Source organism: Lampetra fluviatilis, chromosome 30, assembly GCF_964198595.1.
Source record: "Lampetra fluviatilis chromosome 30, kcLamFluv1.1, whole genome shotgun sequence".
In the NCBI taxonomy this organism is placed as follows: Eukaryota; Metazoa; Chordata; class Hyperoartia; order Petromyzontiformes; family Petromyzontidae; genus Lampetra; species Lampetra fluviatilis.
In genome coordinates, this window is record NC_136304.1 from 5,174,672 (window position 1) to 5,197,315 (window position 22,644).

Below are 22,644 nucleotides of genomic sequence, written 5' to 3' on the forward strand. Positions count from 1 at the left end.
CGCTTTTGGGGCAAGTGTGCCGGTGCAAATACGTACACAGACAGAAAGACAAATGCTGCATCACCTTTCGGAGTGAATAGCGAGTGCCTATTGAGTTCGGCACGGGGCACGAGGAGGTTTTCAGTGGTCAACACACCACCGTCTTCTTCTCCCATGCAGTGCTGAGGTTTTACACGGCGTACTGAATATTCGTTTCAGGATGAGCCGGCCGTGTGGAGATCCATGAGCGGTTCGGATATCACTCGCCGCTCATGTGAGAAGCGAACCCAGGTCGGATAGCACAACCACTGCGCCACCGCTCCCCATTCAGATGAGCTCACAGGAGCATAGCAAGACAGACTGGAAGGGGACACGTAAACACCCACAGACAAAACAAACAGATGTACACCCTGACACTTGTTGTGTATTTGGCCATGGCAGCCTCACTGAGTCGCAAGACTGGTTAAGGGGAGGGTCTTGCTGCATGGGGATGTTTGACCATGGGGGGACGAGCAGAGAACCCGGGTAAAACCCACCACCGCATGGACACACGAGGCGAGCGACAATCAAAGCACCACGCCCGGCCGCCTTTGTCTCCCTAGTGGCAATGTTTTACGCACCGCACCAGGTACTCATTTCGAGGCTGAGTCGACCTAGGGGAGGCGCAGGAGCGGTTCAGATAAATCGTCGCTGGTGTCGGTCCGCGAGCGGGAATAGAACTCGGGTCGCCGGGTTCGTAGCACAGCGCGCTCGCCTCTGCACCGCCGCTCCTCGTGGGGTGGACACACGCGTAGGTGATGGTTTGGAGTTGGCGCCGCAGGATTTGATGCATCATCCACCACTCACCCGCCCATCTATCTATCCACCTACCCACCGACTCCATCACCACCCACCGACCCGACGATTCACCCACCCACCTACCCCCTCCCATCGCCAACTACCACCCACACCCAAACACATTCACAACCCCTCCCCCCGCCGCCCTATATACAGGACGACACGTCCTATAACAAGGAAGAGCAACTACGCGACTCTCCGCGGGAGGTCCATGGTCGTTTGTAAAGACGCGTAGAGTGGACGGGGAGGGGATTCCCATCTCGAGCGAAAAGACGAAAAAAATAACTTTAAACGAAGGAGCCGGAGGAGGAGAAGACGACGACGTCGTCGGAGGAGGAGGAAGAGTGAAGTGAGCAGGGACCGGGATGAGCAAAGGCGCGATGCCCACTGCGGGACGTGACTAGAGTCATCCACGAGCAGCAGCATCAGCAGCATCATCATCAGCAGCATCATCAGCAGCAGCAGCAGCAACATCGGCGGCATCGGCGCTAGATTTATCATCATCAGCAGCAGCAGCAGAAGCAGCAGCAGCCGCAGCAGCAGCATCAGCATCATCATCATCAGCAGCAGCAGTAGTAGCAGCAGCATCATCATCAGCAGCAGCATCATCAGCATCATCATCATCAGCATCATCATCATCAGCATCATCAGCAGCAGGAGCGCATTATGCACGCGCCGTGCGTGGGAGTCGCGTCCGTGAAGATGGAGGGAGGACACGAGCCCGACTGGAGCTCCTACTACGCCGACCCGAGCGAGGTGAGGTTACCACGGCGAGGCGAAGGTGCACCTAGCCTGGCACGGGCACCCCCTCGTACGCCGGAGAAAGAAAAAAATCTGAATAAACGCCCAGGTTGGGCGAAGTTTTGCTGTGCGCATAAACTGCGAGCAGTGGGAGCAACTCGGAGCGGTGGCTCAGCGCACTTGTTCCCACGTGCACGGCCAGCCCGAGTTCGATTCCCGTATATGGCCTGACAACATCAGTGGGGAGTGGCAACCGAGTCTTTGTTCGGTCTCTCCTAGGTCGACTTAGCCTTAAACGAGTTAGGCTAGCTAGGTGTTGAGCGTATATGCTTGAGCGCCGGGGATACAAATGCGGTCGGGCGTCGTACCTGTCCACCCGAAGCGACTCTTGCGATGGGTCGCTTAATATGCGCTCGCTGACGGAACGTGCTCCAACGTTTAACTGGACTGGGCTACACGGGGAATATTTATCGTTGTATTTGCTTTACACGCACATATATATACACACACACATATACAGCATACGTGTCTACAGTGTATATGTGTGTATATGTAACAGCAACGTAGTGTGGAGCGGTGGCGCAGTGGTTAGCGCTCCGCGCTGTGAACCCGTGCACTTAAGTTCAATTTCCGTCCACGGCGAGCATCAGCGGGCGAGCGATATATGAACTATCAATGAGTCTTTTTCTCTCTTCACAAACCCGCATTGACCAGCGTGGTGAAGTATGGTCAAACAACCCCCCCCCCCCCGTGCAGGGTTTAGGGCGGCCTTCATCCAGCAGTGAATTGACAGATGAGCTGTGAACTCGGGCTACCAACAGAGCGCTTGAGTTTTAACATCAATCTCAAGACGTGGTAGTCGAAAGTAGTTGCAGCAGTGTTGACGCAGAACATAAATGATCCTTCATAATGAAGATGTATACGAAGCATTGTGTAAAAACACACGCAAAACTTTGTTTCACATGTTTAACTCGGCACCATAGTATGCGTGTGTATATATAAAGAATATAATATATGTATACGAGACGCGGAGCCAGATGACGATTATGGCTCCGTTGTGAGCGTTTCTCAAAGCTGTGTTCGACGCGCGGACCACTCGTTTATAAAACAGTTTATTCTCCCACTCAGGTGACGCAGTGCAGGCGACGGGGTCGCGGCTGCGTAGATAATTTCAGAAATACTTGTTTAAACAAAATATGTAGAGAAAAATAACAAAATATATATAGGGTAGAGGTGGTAAGGGGCTACAACACATTGCCACGTGCCAGAAAGGGCATCGATCCTTTGGTCATCCCGGTTCATGTTCGCTCTTACTCAGCCGATTCAAACATTCCCCCCCCCCCTCTCCTTCATCCCTGGTTACAAAACGAATGAACGTATCTTTCTAAATACCAGGAATATAAAATTATTCATATTCCCGAAACGTATTTTTTTTGTTTAAACGCAGCTATAATATTCGTGTTTTTTTTCTTCGGTAAAGTCACGTAGAAGGGAAACAATAAAATAATAAAAATATAAAACAATAATTTTTTTATTACTTTATTGTTTCCCTTCTACGTGACTTTACCGAAAGAAGCAAGAATATGAATCACTGCAGTCACGAAAGCTTTAAATCGCAGCAATAATGTTTATTTTAGGGGGAGGGTGTGGTATTTAGATCTTAGGGTTAAGGTAGTTTAAGCATGGTGGTTTGCCTAACTGAATTTTTTTTATTAAACATCATAAGTTAAACATTACTTTAATGTCCGAAACAAAGTTTATAAATCCATAATAGTGTTTTCTTTGGTTAGATACGTGTTGTTAAAACCGCAACAACCGGATACGGCTAATCAGTAAAAATACTAAATGTTGTGTGTTTACTCTCCAACACACCGGTGTTCTGAATCCGCACAAATTGGCACGTATGTTTACGTGGCAACCTTTACGAATTGGCTATGCGCGGGTGGTGGCTGGATTAACGACACATTTATATGGACGCGATCTAACCCCCCAAAAAAAACCTCTTGTGGAAAATATTGTTCGCGAAAGCCTACAACTACTACTACTACGTGTCGTGTTAAAAAGCAATAAACATCGTGATTATTTCCGGATTAACCTGCAAATGCATCACAGCATCGCGGACCACCTGGAGGAGCGTTGCGGTCAGTGTTGGCAGTGCTACAGACAAAGCACGAACTATACGGGGTGGTGGCCGCACAAAAGTCAGGACACATAGGGTTCATCTTCTTGGTTCTTTTGGTAAAGTCACGTAGAAGGGAAATAATAAAAGAATAAAAATAAAACATAATAAAATAATTCTCACGACGTTTCGACCACAACGCAAGCAGCCATCCTCAGGTGAAGAACAGGTCTGTCGGAAAGACAGTGTCTGAATGGCATGTGTCGTGTTAAAAAGCGTCGTGAGAATTATTTTATTATGTTTTATTTTATTATTTTATTATTTCCCTTCTACGTGACTTTACCGAAAGAACCATGAAGAGGAATCCCTGCAGTCACGAAAGCTTTAAATCGAAACACATAGGGTTATTATACAGGGTGCTTCAAAAACGTGTTAACACTTCTGAGAATTTGCAACAATACCACGAGAAATGTCCCTCCGGAACTTTGGAGACCACCTGGAGAAGATTCCAGGCACGCGTTGACAATGATGGCGAACAAGTGGGAGACCATTTGACTTTTTGAAGCTATTAACATGCATTTGTTATCATGTTACAGTGTATTATCCGTTATTTTTTCCATTAAAAACGATAGTCCCATAAATGTGTTAAAAACAATTTTAAGCACCCTGCATTTATTTTAACAAACATCGTAAGGTTATTTACTTTATTCTAACACATGTTCAAATTGATTTACAATACACAGTTGATGTATGATGCACGAATTTTCTTTAGAAATTAATTCAGGACTTTACTTTTTTAGGATTACAGCAGGCGTCAGTGTCGGAATCTAGCCTACAACCTCCTGTATACCAAGAGAGGTAGTTAACATCCGGGCACCGTGGTGCCAATCTTAAGGCCACCTCGCAGCCCAAGCCTGGCATGCCCAGGCAGCCTCGCAATACAAGTGATAAACAATCTTGATTTGAAGCTTTCGTGACTGCAGGGATTCATCTTCTTGGTTCTTTCGGTAAAGTCACGTAGAATGGAAATAATAAAATAATAATATTTAATGTATTCTAACACATGTTCAAACTGATTTCCAATACACAGTTGATGTATGATGCACGAATTCTCTTTATAAATTAATTCAGGACTTTACTTTTTTAGGATTACATCTGCCTTCAATAGCATACATAAAAAAAAACGAATGTAACTCGTTCGTCTTTCGTACATTTTCTTTCCATTTCTAAATGTCATCTGGAAAGGAATAAGACATGTTTTTATATATTAATAAAGACGATAACAGATCAAATAGGAGCTTAGAATAAACATTTTAAAATGTTTTAATGCCAGTGTTAATATAAGTGAAATAACCCCATGTGCCCTTACTTTTGTGCCAATCTATATATATACTCAACACATTCCTAAATAGCACTCCCTTCAAAGTAAAACAGTTGACGTTTCGGGCAACGGCCCTTCTTGATCGCCTGTTCTTCTCAAACAACTAGTTGAACATTTTCTTAGAAAACGATGGATCTCTCGCGTTATAGAGGAGAGCGGGTAGGGGATTTCGCGTACCTCCGATAAGCACGGTTGGCTACGTACGGCGCGAAAGAAGTTCAACATACATACTGATACGTGTGGTCAGGGCCGTCCATAGGGAGATTACGGGGCGCGGTACAACCCCCACTTCGTTCCCCCACCGCTCCTCCGGAGCATCCGAGACCGTGACGGCAAAACGTGGGTGCCCCCCAAAGCGCGGGACCTGGGGCGGTCGGCCCGATTCGCCGTACCCCTAGGGACGCTTCTGCGCGTGGTGGGGGTTGGTGGCAGACGCGTAGAGGAGGTTTTGACATTATAAAGTGTTTTTTTTTGTCTAGACAATAAATGATCGCTTATGTTTGACGGGGTATCTATAAATGGATGTGTGTGTGTGTATATATATGTGTGTATTTTTTTACGTAACCAACTCACACTGATCAGCGTGGTGATGTATGGTCAAGTAAACTCCCACGACTCGCAACAGCGTGCAAAGGCTCTCTCATCCAGCAGTGCATTGGGCAAAAGGGGTTCTACATGTGCATTATATTTACAAATATGTTTGTCCACTGGACTATTGTTGTTTGTTTATATTCTGCCGTCTGAACGTCCGTGTGATGTATTAAGTGAACCATTGCTAATATCTGTAATTAAACTTGAACCCATGTTAATAATTCTTATAATCCATTAACACTGCTGGATGAAGCATTATTTGTGCCCGTATTGGTCTTAGGGGTCGTTTAGCCATACTTCACCACGCTGGTCAATACGGGTTGGTTACATCGGTGAGAGAGGTGGGGATGAAGCAACACGTATTTGAATATCACTCGCTAATGATGTTAGCCGTGACTGGGAATCAAACTCATAATCAGATCGCCGCCGAGTTCAAAGCGCAGTTGCGCTAACCGCTGCACCACCGCTCCACAGCAGCAGCATCTGAGAAGTGAGTTACGGTTGAATCGCTATTGTTTCTGGAGAGTGAATGGTGATTAAATTATAATTGTTTATAGTTCTGTAACAATACATTTTAAGAAAGGGTACAGTTAAATTCGCAAAGTGTATTCATTAACGTGGTATGCATTCGACTGATTTGAGTTGTTAAATGTTCCGTCCATTAAAGCCGTTTGATAGGTCAGCGCGTACAATTGTAATTAGCGTGCAACATTCCTCAAATAAATGAACAGGCCTCCGTTGGTACGCCGTCTACGGGTCTGATGAGACCCGTAAACGACGAAACCGGACCAAAGGTTCCGGTGTTTAATAACAGACGCAGCAAAACAATGTTTAACACATTCTAGATTTTAAGCTTTCGTGACTACAAGGATTCATACTCTTAGTTCTTTCGGTAAAGTCACGTAGGTAAAAAATGAAATTAAAATTTATAAAAAACGTCGTGAATAAAATCACGACGTTTCGAAGGCAACACAAGTCTCCGTCATCAGGTGGGACCGTCACAGCCAGATTTGCTGCGTCCACCGAAAGAACTAAGAGTATGAATGTTTAACGCGTCTGAGGATTTGCAACAACACCACCTAGAGAAGATTCCAGGCACGCGTTGACAACGATGGCAAACAAGTGGGAGACTCTTTGACTTTTTGAAGCTATTAACATTACATTTGTTATCACGTTACAGTGGATTATCCGTTATTTTCCATTAAAAAACGATCGTCCCAAATAAGTGTTCAAAACATTTGAAGCACCCTGTATAACATCGGTGGTGCTACTGCAGCATCGGCAGTGTTACAAAAGCACAATGAACAACAACAACAACCATCAATACATTCGTCAATAACACTGGATGTGTGGTCTTAACATGCAAAATATATAACAGGCGACGTTTCTGACAATGCCCCTTCTTCAGTAGGCCAGATAGAGCGGATAAGAGTTTTGAGACTGCACTTTACATCATGGGTCATGTTTGGTCATGTGCTATGAAGGGTTATTGCCCGAAACGTCGCCTATGGTTTATATTTCCTTTAATGTCCACACACACACACTGTTATTGACGGATGTGGCGAGTTTTTTGCTCTGTAATATTGGTTCGAAGGGTGAATTAGGTGGATGGACTAAAACTTAACGTTCGATTTATTTCATAATTATGGGAATGATTCCTATATATTATATTCTGTTTATCGGTCGGCGTGCATAGAAACTCATACGTACACTCTAACACTGCGTACAAAATGTATACTTAATTGTACATATATATATTTGACACACGTACAATACATATACGATAGGAAACAATATTTTCACAAGCCGGGAATAATAGTTGTACACCGTGCGTATGAAAATGTTACTCTCGAGCAAACGTTAAACCAAATCAACCACAACTTAATTGTATCCTTAATTCGCTGTTAATAAAATTGTTAAGTAGCTAAAGGAGGTAATTACCAAAGGGCTCATTAGTGTTACACATACCGTACATGTGTGTGTGTGTATCCTTTCCCGTTTCTTGTGATTTAAAACCTAAGACCGTCACCACCATCGAGTGCGCATGGAAACTGTTGGGGCGAGGGTTAGGAACGAGCGACGTGGCCGGCGCAACGACTACCAGCGACTCGTTTCAGGTTAAGTCGATCTAGAGGAGTGGTTCTTCTTCTTCTTCTTAACCTGAGGGTGCGAGATGCCCTTTCTGGGGGTGCGAGACATGGGCCAGATTTTTTTTTCGAAGGTAAATAATCGAAAACAAAAGTTAGGCACGGTTACGCAATCACAACTACTTTGTTTCATCAAACCCCTGAGTGTTTATTCACATTCTAAATGTCGTTAACAATTGAGAACCACAGGGGTGACGGCTGCAGTAAAGATTAAGAACCACTGGTCTAGAGGTTCGCCTGTCTGCCACTGATGTTGTTCGTGGGAGGCAAATCGAACCCTGGTCTTCAGTAACGTAGCGTAGTGCACAAACCACTGCACCACCGCTCCCTACATACAAATACAAAGATCCCCGTGTAACCATGCAGACCATCGGACTTCAGTAACGTAGCGTAGTGCACAAACCACTGCACCACCGCTCCATACATACAAATACAAAGATCCTCGTGTAACCATGCAGACCATCGGAGCAAGTACTATGGTAGAGCGCCTATTATTAATAATACACCTTTTATCGTGCAGGGAGAGCTTCATTGGGACTCAAAACTTATGTTCAAGAGAGAACTGCGTTTCTTACGCTTGGATTCCTCCAATATTCATAAATATTCTGATTCCGATATGAGATGGAAAAACTCTGTCAACCCTACGCATACAAAGGAGATACCGCTCAAATCTCCGCACCGACTTACTCAAGAATACTGGCCGTCTTAAACGGAACTATACTGAACTATGTTTTATTTTACCATCACGTGGTAATGTTTCGCAGCCAAACACTCTAAACGCGTGATGTTGATTCCGAATGTGGAGTCAAAACTCGGAGGATCCGGAGAAAAATCCACGCGACCACGGGGAGAGGCATGGAAACACCAAATATACAGCAGGCGTCAGTGTCGGAATCTAACCCACAACGTCCTGTATACCAAGAGAGGTAGTTAACATCTGGGCACCGTGGTACCAATCTTAAGGCCACCTCCTCGCAGCCCAAGCCTGGCATGCCCAGGCAGCCTCCCGATACAAGTGATAAACAATCTTGATTTAAAGCGTTCGTGACTGCAGGGATTCATCTTCTTGGTTCTTTCGGTAAAGTCACGTAGAATGGAAATAATAAAATAATAAAAATAAAACATAATCCACCCGAGGTCGGCTGCTTGCGTTGTGGCCGAAATGTCGTGAGAATTATTTTATGTTTTATTTTTATTATTTCCATTCTACGTGACTTTACCGAAAGAACCAAGAAGAAGTGATACACAATCTTGATTTTAAGCTTTCGTGACTGCAGGGATTCATCTTCTCGGTTCTTTCGGTAAAGTCACGTAGAATGGAAATAATAAAATAATACAAATAAAACATAATCCACCTGAGGTCGGCTGCTTGCGTTGTGACCGAAACGTCGTGAGAATTATTTTATTATGTTTTCTTTTTACTATTTTATTATCTCCATTCTACGTGACTTTACCGAAAGAACCAAGAAGTGATACACAATCTTGATTTGAAGCTTTCGTGACTGCAGGGATTCATCTTCATTGGTTCTTTCGGTAAAGTCACGTAGAATGGAAATAATAAAATAATAAAAATAAAACATAATCCACCCGAGGACGGCTGCTTGCGTTGTGGCCGAAACGTCGTGAGAATTATTTTATTATGTTTTATTTTTATTATTTTATTATTTCCATTCTACGTGACTTTACCGAAAGAACCAAGAAGAAGTGATACACAATCTTGATTTTAAGCTTTCGTGACTGCAGGAATCTATACTCTCTGGTTCTTTGCGGTAAAGTCACGTAGAGACGTCGTGTTTTCTTTTATTATTTTTTCTACCTACGTGACTTTACCGAAAGAACCACAGAGTAAGTTATAAACAGGCTTGATTCTCCTGCTTATCTTCATATTTCCCGACGAGATCGTGGCGCGCGTTCCAGATAATTTGATCGTTTTTGGCTAATAGGTTCTCCCTAACAGGCACTTATCCCGACATTCTACGTAAGGGTACACGGTGGACGGTTGCCTTTGTGTGTTAATTATTAAGAGCGGCACGGCACGCGGGGGGGGGGGTAACACCGCATAAGCATACGCAGACAAAGATCCCCCGCGTAGCCTTATATAGACTCTGATGAGTAAGTGCTACTAGCGAGCACTTTTTGCCACACGACCAAATCGTTCCATCGCTTCGAGCCCGGCGACCTGAGTTAGATTCCCGACCGCGCAAACCGCTTTCTGAACGAGTCCCGTGCCTCCCCTAGATAAACTCAACCTTAAATTAAGTACATTATGGGACCTCCTTTGCCAGTACCAAAATATGAGAATAGGTTTTCCCCTTTTTTCTTGCAACAAAACAGGTGTTAAGATGTTAAAACACCAAACTGAAACCTTTTACAAGGAATCATGTCTGCATTAACCACAATACTTGTGGTCAGAATGCAAAAAAAAAACACGCTGATAATATATGCATTGTCCTTGAAACTGATTGGTCCCCACCAGAGACAACTTTATTTTTAGCCTCGTCTCAAACGGTGTTAGACCAGAGGACGCCAAAAGGCGTACAGCACAAAGACAATGCACTATCAGAGTAATGAGAGCAAGGGGTGAGCATCTACATCATGGGACCTCCTTTGCCAGTACCAAAACTTGAGAATAGGATTTCCGCTTTTTTCTGGCAACAAATTAAATGAAGTGCCTGGTGCACGGCATGAAGACATCAGCACTGGGGAGACAAAGGCGGCCGGACGTGGCGTTCAGCTTAGCGGGGGAGGTGGAGAATTGGGTCAGACATCACTTGCCGCTGATGTTAGATAGCAGTGGTCGGGAATCGAACTTAGAGGGCTGTGGGTTGGTAGCGCAGTGCGTCAACTGCTACGCCACCTCTCCCCCAAAAAAGACGCACAGCCATGTACTCACATATGCTAAACTCACAACGCACGATGACAAAGATACCCCATAGAGCCTACACAGATTGTTGGAAGCAAGCGGTTTAGCGAAGTCTTATGAAGGCCGGCACAGCACACGAGGGGTGGGTGGCCAAGCACCACGCCGCACCAGGGACTCGTTTGAGGCTGAGTTGACACAAAGACAAAGATCCCCCGTGTAGCCTTAACAGACTGTAGGGGCAAGTGCTGTTAGCGAGCACCTATGAAGGCACACGAGGGCATGGGGTGGCCAGAACCACACCCGCCCGGCCGCCTTTGTCTCCCCAGTGACGGTGTTTACACACCGCACCAGGTACTCATTTGAGGCTGAGTTGATATACACACAGACACAAAGACAAAAATTCCCCATATAGCCTTTAACAGACCGTTGGAGCAAGTGCTGTTAGCGAGCACCTATGGCACACACGCGCACGCAGACACACACAGACACACGCGCCTCACCTGCCCGCCCGTGTCTCGCTGCTCCGTGGGGACTTGCAGGCCTACAGCACCTCCGCCGCCATGAACGCGGGCCTGGGCGGCCTCGTCTCCATGAACGGCTACCACATGGGCCACATGCACGGGGCCTTGCAGACACCGTCCTCCGTGGCGCTCCCCACGTACGGCTCCCTGCAACAACAGCAGCAGCAGCATCATCATCATCAGCAGCAGCAGCATCATCAGAGCTCCACCACGACATCCCCGCAGCTGTGCGGGGTGATGCAGCAGGGCGGTACGGCGCCCGGCGCCCTGCAAGGAGGCGGCTACGGGGGTCTCATGGGCGGCAGTGGCGTCGGCGTCGGCGGCGGAAGCCCCCTCGGAGGGGACCCCTACGGCGGCGAGGATTTCCTGCTGCAGGGCGCCGGCGGCGGCGCGGCGGGGGATGCGCGCGGCCCGGCGCAGGACGCGGCGTTCAAGGGCTACCGGCGGAGCTACACGCACGCCAAGCCGCCGTACTCGTACATCTCGCTCATCACCATGGCCATCCAGCAGTCGAGCGGCAAGATGCTGACGCTCAACGAGATCTACTCGTGGATCACCGACCTCTTCCCCTTCTACCGGCAGAACCAGCAGCGCTGGCAGAACTCCATCCGCCACTCGCTCTCCTTCAACGACTGCTTCGTCAAGGTGCCGCGCTCGCCCGACAAGCCGGGCAAGGGCTCCTTCTGGGCGCTCCACCCGGACTCGGGGAACATGTTCGAGAACGGCTGCTACCTGCGTCGGCAGAAGCGCTTCAAGTGCGACAAGAAAGGGACGGCGAAGACGGCCAGGAGCACTTGCGATGAGCAGCAGCAGCAGCAGCAAGGAGGTGAACTGCAGAGTAGCCGTGCGGAGGAGATGGAGCAACAGCAGCAGCAGCCTCGGCCAAGCTCGGCCTCAGCTCTGCACCATCACGAGGACTCGCCGCCAGCCGAGGCCATGGTCTCGTCTTCTAGCCGCCAGGACGGCGCGCTGGTCCTGCCACCGCTACTCCAGAGCCTCCACCATCAGCAGCAGCAGCAGCATCCGCAACAGCAGCATCATCATCATCAGCAGAATCATCAACAGCAACAGCAGCAGCACGGCGCAACCGATCCGGCCTCTCTGCACCTTAAGATGGACCCCAACTACTTTAGCCACCCGTTCTCAATCACCAGCCTCATTTCTTCTGGACAGCTGCATCAGCAACAGCAGCAGCAGCTGCTGCAGCAGCAACAACAGCAGCAACAGCATCAGCAGAGGATGGATTACAAGGGCTATGAGCAGGTAGTGCATGGATTGTCCGGGTACGAGTCTGACATGCACGCGGCCATACACGGGAAGACACTGATGGAACACACGTCCATCGGCACCACTGACCCAGCAGTCTACAGAGGTCTGTATGCCCGGCCACTCATGAATTCGTGATTATATCAGACCTCTCATCTGTGAGCGTGCGTGTGTGTGTGATGTATCTAGCAGGGTGTCCATGAAGGTATCATCCATTTATAAAGGTATCATTCATTTATAAAGGTATCAGATAATCCATTCATAAAGGTGTCATCCATTCATAGAGGTATCCATTCATGAAGGTGAATCAACACCCTGCACCACCCCAATTCAAACGAGATGTTCCATCTCAAGGGATAGTCCAGGAGAAATATTTTAAAAGGTTAGTAGGATATGAACACGGCCTTTTAGGCAATCCGCTGCTGGATAAATGTCTCCCCACACCATCGTCTGTCATGGGGGGCGACGTGTGAACATACTTCACCACGCTGGTCAGTGCGGCTTGGTGAATGGGGGAGAGGGGAGGGGCGGCTGGGGTATTCCTCGCGAGTCTTGGCTGTGGCCTGGAATCGAACTCAGGTTTGCAGAGTAGAGGTTTAGAGGGAAGTTTTGGTATAGTTTTACCTACACCCACACATTTGCCTTATAGTCACTATAAAATAATGGATGACATTTTTACGGACAGCACAATGCATGCAGCACTATGAGAAACAGCCACAACTCGCACACAATAAACAGAATTCGAACGAATATTATGATTCGTGCATTCGCAAAGATGATAAACATTGAGCCCATGATGAGCGGTGTCACGATGACTCTATCTGTGCATCAATTCACATCAATAAGCAAGGTTCTACGATAAGTGGCATCAAAAACGCGTGCGTACAACATCGAGATGAATTCAAAGTATACCCCGAACAAGGCTACATATATAGACGAGAATAGGTGAATAGGCTGAATCGATTCATAAGCTAAAACGACGACGACGACGACGCGCACACACGGTCGCGATGTTCGCGTATCAAAAACGAAATCCGTGTTTCCAATCCGCACGCGCTGAACGAGACATCGACATCGGGTGGCCATGGAAGACTTAGGTCGACTGGCGGCACGGGCACATTCACGATGGCGAGGGAATGGTCGAGGAGCAGGAGAGCGACGGACGAGCCAGCCGACACGCGGTGACCACTGGCGGAGACTGAGCGACGCGATGGGTCATCTCACGCGGTTAGGAAATGTGACATCACGAGAGATGGCGACGACGGCAAAGAGAGAGGCTTCCATCCAACAGTGGACAAGAATCAAGGCTGTGGTGGCTGATGGACGATGATGCGGAAGGATCCCTGCAGCCGCTAGAGGCCGCTACATTCACCGCAATGTGCACAACGACAACAACAACAAAAACCGTCAGGAACAATAATTGCGAACGAAGATTTTAATGCCGCGTTCATTCCAAGAACGTGAAACCCAGGCCGTGCAGTGTCATATAATCCCAGCCGATTGCACCCTAGACGCCTCGCGACGACAACAGCTGCCGCCATTCACCACCAAGTTGTGGTGATGTCACCACGGCGCTTGTGCCAGGCTAGGTGCACTTTGAAGGCCACGTGAAGTGTTGTCGAAGGCTCGCCGGCAACGAGGTCACGGGACAGACCCAGGCGCCACGGGTTGACACACACACACAGATGTCCATTCGTTGTGAAATATGACGAATGCTGTCAGCAACTATTAATGTACAGGACAAGCTTGCACAGAGACAGACTTTTGTTTGGTTTATTTGGTGATGCTGCTGCGTTGGTAGTGGTGCACAAGCACAAATAACAACAACAACAACAAAAACTCAACACGTTCGGTTTCAATAACACTGAATTAAGTTATACGTTTATGATAGGCGACGTTTCGGGCAATGACGCTTCTTCACAGCACATAATTACAGAAGCCCCGTAGTATGAGGTGCGTTCTCTAAGTCGTATGCACTTTATCACTCCGGTCTCTGAGTATGTCCTATGACGAAGGGCCATTTCCCGAAACGTCAGACATTATACATATTTGTTTTCCTTTCAAGGCCACATACAGTGCTTTTGACGAATGTGTGTGTGTTGATTCTCCTGTAATCTGGTGAGAGATGTTCCTGTTGATGTATGTTCGCAGGATCTGGTGGATTGTGTAATATTTGGTGACTGGTGTCTTTGGTTTACGTGTATTACCACTTTGGTCCGATGGTGTTTGATGGTGTATGTGTAAGTTCTGATGTATGTACACGTGTGTTGTTCAATATCAAACATACAATGATCCCCTGTATAGCCTTAACAGACTGTTGGGGCAAGTGCTGTTAGCTAGGAGCACATATGAAGACCGGCACGACACATGAGGGGGTGGGTGGCCGACATCACGTCCGGCCGCCTTTGTCTCTCTAGTGGCGATGTTTACACACCGCAGCAGGTACTCATTTGAGGCTGAATTGACCTAGGGGAGGCCCAGTACCAGTTAAGATAATCGTCACCGGTGTTGGCCGTGAGTGGGAATGAAACTCTGTACACCAGGCGAGGGAGTTAACATCTGGCCAATCTTAAGGCCACCTCGCCTATCGCAGTGCGCAAACCACTCCGCTCTCTCTCTCTCGCGCCGCCACTAGGGAGACAAAGGCGGTCGGGCGTGATGCTGGCCACCCCCACCGCCGCTTGTGTGTCGTTCCGGCCTTCATAGGCGCTCGCTTATAGCAACTTGCACTAACAGCAGGGTCAAGGCAAAACGGGGGGGGGGTCTTTGTGTCGGAAAATGATGACGTGTCCACAAAGTGTTGGGAACGTTGTTTTGTGATGTCTTGCGTAATATGTCCGCGTGTGTTTACTGTCTGTAAATTAATGTTTCTGATTTCGTATGTGTGTGTGTGCATGGTTACGATTATTTGTAACTGGTGTGTTTTAATATTTATGTGAGTGTGTGTGTGTATGTTCAACACGTGTTTAGCGTTCATGTGCGATGCAATCTATGCGTGTGATGGCATATATAAGTGGCGTGTGTCCGATTTACACGTGTGGTTTTCTTGATGTCATTGGTCGTGTCTGATGTAACTCACACGTGTGTCTGGTGAGGCATGTCCTATGACGTATCTCTGACGTATCTCTTTGCGTCACGTGTGTTGAGTGACCCATGTCTCTGCTGACCGAACGCACGCGTGCACGTGTTGTTAATATTCATTCAGTCGTGCCTCTGTATTATAATTCTAGGCGGGTGAGTGTGTGCGTACGTCTGTATTAACTTCAACAATGTCAATGATGGCAAATATACAGTCCGTGTACATACATATATACAGCATTAAGACAACGTGTACATAAGCTACATACAAAACGGGCGGGGCTGCACGCGTGGTTAATTAGTGGCGTTAAAACATTGTTGGTTTCACGGGTAAGAAGGAATAATGGAGTTTGCTTCGACTTAAAAAAAAAATGCGAGTCGGGGAGATGGCGTCACGCGACATATTTTCCAGAACTCAGCCCCGGACAGCTCCAATCGAAATTCAGCCCCGCGCACACTTATACCATAGCCTCATAGCCTCGGAGACTTTTTGGGGCCAGTGCTGTTAGCCGGTATTTATTGAAGGCCGGGACGTCACACGAGCAGGTGGGTGGGCCAGCAGCAAGCTCGGCCGTCTTTGTCTCCCCAGTGGCGATGCTTACACATCACAGTAGATCACTCGTTTGAGGCCCAGTCGACCTAGGTGATGTTAGCCGTAAGCGAACTCTGGTCGCTGGGTTCCTAGCGCACCGTGCTGACCGCTGCGCCACTGCTCCCCTATATCCAGGGCAGTCCATGGGAGGTGGGGGGGGGTGCGGGTCCTGGGGTAAACCGCACCCTGTGTGCCCCCCCCACCCCCAAAGCGCGGGGCCCAGGGCGGTCACCCAGATTCGCCGTACGCGAGGGACGGCTCTGCCTCTGCACACATTCCGTGTGGCTGCGAATCGCGTTTTGCCCAACAGATCTTATGCTTTAGTTATCCACCACCAACCATGGCATCGTTGGTTGATGACAAGACGACCTAAAAATATTGTCGAGTTTCAATCAACCAACAATTGGCTGACAAGCCAAACACGACTTGTGAATTCGGCCTTGTGCATGGATAATAAAACGAACCAGGGCTTAAATACCCAGCCGGGTCGAGGCCGTCAGGGTTGGGCTGCCCCCGGAAAACTTTCCTTGAGAAGATGAAGCCCCGGATATTGGACACAACACAGAGAGACAACGTGTGTGCATATTCTTGTTTTTTTTCCGGTAAAGTCACGTAAATAGAAAACCAAAAAATGAAAATAAAAAATAAGATAAAATGTTAATGAAAAGAATAAATGCAAAACATTAATAAATGCAAAACACCATGCGCCTGATGAAAACCACTTGTGTTGCGATCGAACCGTCGTGGGCTTTTTGCTTTTATTATTTTCAATTTTTTTATTTTATCTTAATTTTATTTGATTTTATTTTTTATGTCTTCTATCAACGTGACTTTACCGAAAGAACCAAGAAATATGAATTCCTGCAGTCACGAAAGTTTTCAGTCTAAAATTTAACGTGTGTGCACTTTTCTTTTGCAAGCAAGACACCGCGGTGTTGTTTTGATGCAGTCGTCGTTTCTCCCAACGTGTTCCTGAAATGTAAATTATTGTTTTAAATAAAGTTATAAATGTTCACTACGTATGCATGGACACGCGCCGGCGTTATGAACGCGTGTTGTGTGTGAACTGACGACTCGATCCGTGACGATGAGTAACGTCATCTTCTGAAGCCGACGGATGGGAGCGCGTGCGTTACGCGAGCACGCAGACACACAGGAGACGGAGCGGTGAACTTCAGCTCGTGTTGTTGTGCACGTGGCTTGGTGGATCGTTGGATCGTAGGATCGTGACAGATGACGCTGGATCGATCCATGGCTGTTACTGTCGATGGTGATTTTAGACACCAGAATTTCTGCGTGCTCAAGATCGTAGGAAGTTCTCATCAACGCTCCGCGCCTCGCCCGTCGCCCCCACTGATGTCCTCTTCTTTGAGGGGGGGTGGGTGTGGTGGGGAGTGAAAAAAATTTAGGGGGGGGGGGGTCTACAATTTTTTTTTTAACTGTTGGATCAACTTTTTACCCCCAAACGTGGGAGTGGCTCCACTTTCTATTACTTTTTGATTCGGGCCTTCTGGAAGGCTCTCACAATTTAGTTGATGGACAAACGGAACGCCGGGCTTTTATCATAGAAAGAGCGGAGTATTGATTGGTTTCACTCAGACACAGACGTGTACCAGGCATTCACACATTGACAAGGTACAGACCCCCAATACACAAAAAGTGAACAAACGAACACAGACACCGATCTGCAGACACACACACAGATACAGGCTCAGACGCAAACACAGACATGTGGCAGCGAACCGCGGCACAAACTTGAAAACTCGGCAATAGTTTATTGCAGGTTAGCAATCACGACAAAATAAATACTGTAGTCTACAACTGACTGATTTTATGACACACACTCGCCATGTGACTGAAGACATCGATACGTACGTCACAATTAAGACGGGCGCGTGCACACCCCATGTGACCGTCAATGAAATTCGAAATCATAAAATGAATACTTTTAGAGCGGTTTTCATCATCGCTCGCGATCATTGTCTGCCCTCGCTGGACTTTGATAAAAAAAAAAGCTGTTTAAATAAACATTGTGTACATATATATATAAAGTATAAAAAAACACGTGAATCGCAAACTAATGTGGACGTACAATTGGTGGTGCTTAAATACATGTTTCCGGCACCTCCGATTAGCACGGTTGGCTATGTACGGTGCGAAAGAAGTTCAACATACATGTTTTGGTTGCGGAGTGGTGGCACAGTGGTTAGCGCACTGCGCTCTGGATCCGGTGAAAAACCGAGTTTGATTCCCGCCCACGGCTATCATCAGTGGCGAGTCAAATCTGAACCTGTCCTCGCCCCCCCCTCCTCCCCCCACACTTTCCTGCACCAACCGACACGGACCAGCGTGGTGAAGTATGGTCAAACCAATCGCATGTCACCGACATGGACAGGCCTTAATCCAGCAGTGGATGAAACAAACGGGGCTTCACCAATAATAATTTTTTATTCATAATTAAACACTTTTTTTTATCACTGGCCACCCAGCCTCCCGAGTGTTTACAATTAAATACTGTTTGACTTTACTCTTTTTGTAAAGTGTACAAAAACTTTCTGAAATAAAACATTTGCATCGCACGCTTGTAACAACACTCGAATACGGCTCGATTCAATATCATCGACCCTTTAAACTCGAAGGCAAGCCCCCCCTCTCTCGCTTCACAAACATCGAATCGATCGCCAACAGCGGTGAAACGATAATTAGCCACCGCCACTTGTCGCTGTTTGGCGTCGCGGTTCGATTCGAGAAACGTTCCTTTACATTCTTGCGAACTTAGCTGAGCGGGGGTGACGTTAAATCCGTTACGTACACGCGCCACGCAACAGATCGAAAAACACCAAATTCTTTACTGCTGCACGATATTTTTGACGCGTGCATCGATTCCTCGTTACACCTCCACACACACACACGGCTAACCCACAACCGCGGCGACACCGTGCCTGAATTTCTTTGTTTGCAGCATTTACAAACGTATGGCGGACAGGAAAATCTACTGCTAGGCCCTTAAGCTGCCAACACTGGTTTAGAGCTGGGATGATGAATCAATAAAAAAAATTGCAATCAACTAGTTTTTTTCTGTGGTCAATTACTCTGGCTACTATAATAAAAAAAGGTCCCTCCCCACCATCTCCCAAACATATTCTGTCTCTCTTTGGTTTTTTCGGTAAAGTCACGTATAAAGATAAAATAATAAATTAAATAATAGCATACGACGTTTCGATTTATTATTTTATCTTTCTACGTGACTTTAACGAAAGAACCAAAGAGTAATTCCTGCAGTCACGAAAGCTCCATATTCTGTCTCCTGAAGGCGGTAAACCCTCCCAACCCTCCCACCTCACTCCAACCACGAGCCACGCCCAGCGTGACGATGCCGATTCCGTGCCCAAGCCGTGCCCCTCACCACCCGTCCTTCGGCACATGTTGGAACGGCGGTGAAACCTTTTCATTTTACAACCGCTATCCGATTAGCCTAATTAATCGAAACGATAACCGGGAGAGTAATCGATTACTTAATCGGGTTACATCCCAGCTCTGCACTGCGTTGTGTGCAACCTTAGCAGCAACAGACACAGGTATTACCCTCCATGATGTCACACGCAGTAGGGTGGAGGATGAGAGATGATCATAGCTAAGATTATTAGACCCGCTCCTCACGATGATGTTGACACAGCTGCTGATAATGCTGCTGCTGCTGCTGATAATTATGAAGGCACTGCTCTTGATGACAAAGATGATACAGCTTCTAGAAGCCGGTGCTACTCCTTGCTGAGGATGATGATAGCACTGCCCTTGATGATTCTGACTATGCTGACGGTTATCCTATAATACTGCTGCTGATGGTGGTGGTGGGGTGACGATTCTAATGATGAAGATGCTATTGCAGATGATCGCAATGATAATGCAAATACTGCTTATGATAATGATGCTATTGGTGTCGATGACACCAATAGAAACGCGATGCTACTGATGATTAAGACACTGCTGATTATGAAACCAATGGTACTGCTGGCATTAATAACGCCAGTTACATTGGCGCGTTAATACTCCTGCTGATGATGAATGATGCTCAGGGTCCAGCCGATGACAACAACGATGCCACCACTAATGATGTTGATGCTGGTGCAGATGACATCACTGTCACGTCACGTCTGATGAGCCAGCTTTTTGCGCAGAACTCCAACCAATCTCTCCAACCTGGAGAGAGAGAGAGGAGATAAACACGCACACAAATATCCCATCAGCCTCCAGTGCACGCACGCTTATCTTTATGGCGCTGTTTGTTTAAAGAGTGTGTATTACGATGCCCAATTGCAATGCCAGATACGTCAACAAATTTACACATTACGGGTTCTCTGACGGTAAAAAAAAAGAAATTTCAATGCCACTTAAAGAGGGAAAAACCTTTTAAAAGATTTTACACATTGTTGTTTGTGTTGTTACTGCGTGGAGAAAATCTTTTCAAGGACTTTCGTAAAGCTGCCCACACACACACCCACTTATCGAGCGTTGCGAATGCCCGCAATGGCATGCCGTCATACCGACAGCTCGTCAAACGACGGCGAAGCGGTGCAGGCAAAAAGGAGTTGGTAATCTCAAGCTCGCTCGCCATCGACGCACGATCCATGCCCAGCCCAGCCAGAGGGCGCAGCGCGAACCGGTGGGTTTGGGGAAAATTCAGTTTGCATATTCACAAACGAGTCCTTTTTGCTGTGGCTTGCGCCTCCCAAGTTCTGGGTAACCTCTTTGATCAATTGTGGCCAGTTTTAATAGCGTTAGTCCCGAAATAGCAGGATACTGAGAGTTCAGTTTTGTTTACATCGAATAACTCACATTCGTTAATAACTCTGTGGCCTTAAAAGGAGAAAAATAAATATATTTTATAGGTGACATTTTGGGCAATGGCCCATCTTTAGAGCACATAAACCACGTTTTTTATCTTTGAAGGCCACAGTGTGAGATTTTAATTTGTTGTGTTTGTGCACCCCTGCCAATGCAGAATCACCAAGTCAAAATATAAACTAAACAATTTTCTATTTTACCAGGTAAGGTACATTGAGCTATATAGCCCTTTTTCAGAAGCGATCTGGCTTCCACAAATTATATCTCAACGGAGTGGATTATCACACGGAAATTTATAGCAGCCAAATACGTTAAATGTGTGTTTGCTTCTAAATGTGGAGGGAAAAATCGGAAGACCCGGGGAAAAATCCACGCAACCGCAGAGAAAGAGACATGCAAACTCCAAATATTAGGATCGAACCCATGACCTCCTGCACACCATGCGAGGCAGTTAACATCTCGCCACCATGGCTGCCAACCTTAGCTGGACAGCACGTACAACAAAACATTTGAATCCACGAGAGCCGCCGCCGTCGCCATCGCCGCCGGACGTTACCTCTCCGCCTTGTCGTCGGCAACGGCGCGGTCACGCTCGGCGTGCAGCAGCCGGGCCCGCAGGGCGTCACGCTCCGATTCCGCCTCCTGCAGCCGCCCGTCCGGCGGGTGCCCATGACCCCCCCGCTCGACCTCCCCGTGCGCCGACCCCGCCGCGGCGGGACCCTTGGCCCCGTCCGGCGAGCGCGACCCGGCGCTGCCGCCGCTGTCGGAGTTGCCGTGGTTGCCGTCGTGGTTGCCGTGGTGGTTGCCGTCGTGGCTGTTATTGCCGCCGCGTCGCTCGCCAAGGCTGCCCGTCTCTTGGGACAGAGACTTGTGGAGGCTGTGTACACGTGATTGACAATCACGCGTTATACTTTCGCTATTTTGTTCTACAAATTATATTCCGATTGACACCACGCGACTCGATGATTATAGTTACTTTTGAGTGTTAACCAACAGCTCCGTTACAGTAAATCATGAGATGAATTCATTTTCGATTCAGAACCATTGCAGGCGAGGAGCATGTAGTCATTAGGTCCACAGTACTTTTTAGTACATCATCATAATCAGCTGTTATCTATTCACTGCTGGATAAAGGCCTACCCCTCCCCCCCTCGCCCCGCAAGCCGTCAGCGTCTCTCATTGTCTCACGATTGAACAATCCATCTCTTGCACCTGCACATGAACCAATTTCATCGCTCCATCTCTGCACGGTGGACGTCCTCCCGGGCCATGTTCCCTTTGTCCGCCACTTTATTGTTGGTCTTGTCCACTGGCCATCATCGTCTCTTCGAGACGTGTTCTGCCCGAGCCCCTGCACTTACTTTTACGATCCAAAAACAAGTGGGGGCTCTTACCTGCACACAAATAAAGGTCAGCTCTCTATCTCATACTGCGACCTTGTCTCGGCGTTCGGTAACCTTGATAAACACGGGAATGCGGAGCTGGGAGACTCTCCAGTTAGAGTACCGGCCATTGTGAATGAATCTTTTAAGTCTTCGGCGAACCATGGAATGTTGAACTATTATTAAACTTCTCACGCTGTATGACTCTGCTGATGGGACACAATGTCAAAACCATTCCAGAATTTTCCTTGTGAAATTATGCACTCACACAAGGCAGTGTGACTGATGAGATGTTTCAAATA

General features: G+C 47.4%; 2 protein-coding genes across 2 annotated transcripts in view; one reads left to right on the top strand and one right to left on the bottom strand.

The window, feature by feature from the left end:
* Window positions 1-1,151: 1,151 nt before the first annotated feature.
* Window positions 1,152-12,879, top strand: LOC144943303 (forkhead box protein A1-like). The gene is made up of 2 exons (XM_078870675.1): window positions 1,152-1,572; window positions 11,198-12,879. The coding sequence occupies exons 1-2, from the start codon at window positions 1,483-1,485 to the stop codon at window positions 12,581-12,583; spliced, it is 1,476 nt and encodes a 491-aa protein (XP_078726801.1). The 5' UTR covers window positions 1,152-1,482; the 3' UTR covers window positions 12,584-12,879.
* Window positions 12,880-17,870: 4,991 nt separating this feature from the next.
* Window positions 17,871-22,644, bottom strand: part of MIPOL1 (mirror-image polydactyly 1) — a 46,877-nt gene continuing 42,103 nt past the window's right edge. The window contains exons 14-15 of the mRNA XM_078870393.1: window positions 21,517-21,837; window positions 17,871-20,315 (exon numbers count right to left, since the gene is read on the bottom strand). Of these exons, the coding sequence (XP_078726519.1) occupies window positions 20,264-20,315; window positions 21,517-21,837 (373 nt within the window). The 3' untranslated portion in view covers window positions 17,871-20,263. The remainder of the gene's footprint in view (window positions 20,316-21,516; window positions 21,838-22,644) is intronic.

Bases quoted from the DNA above. Each gene is read 5' to 3' on its own strand.
- LOC144943303 (XM_078870675.1), top strand. From the start codon at position 1,483: ATGCACGCGCCGTGCGTGGGAGTCGCGTCCGTGAAGATGGAGGGAGGA. The intron at 1,573-11,197 runs GTGAGGTTACCA...GGGGACTTGCAG, and splicing joins ACTACGCCGACCCGAGCGAG to GCCTACAGCACCTCCGCCGC.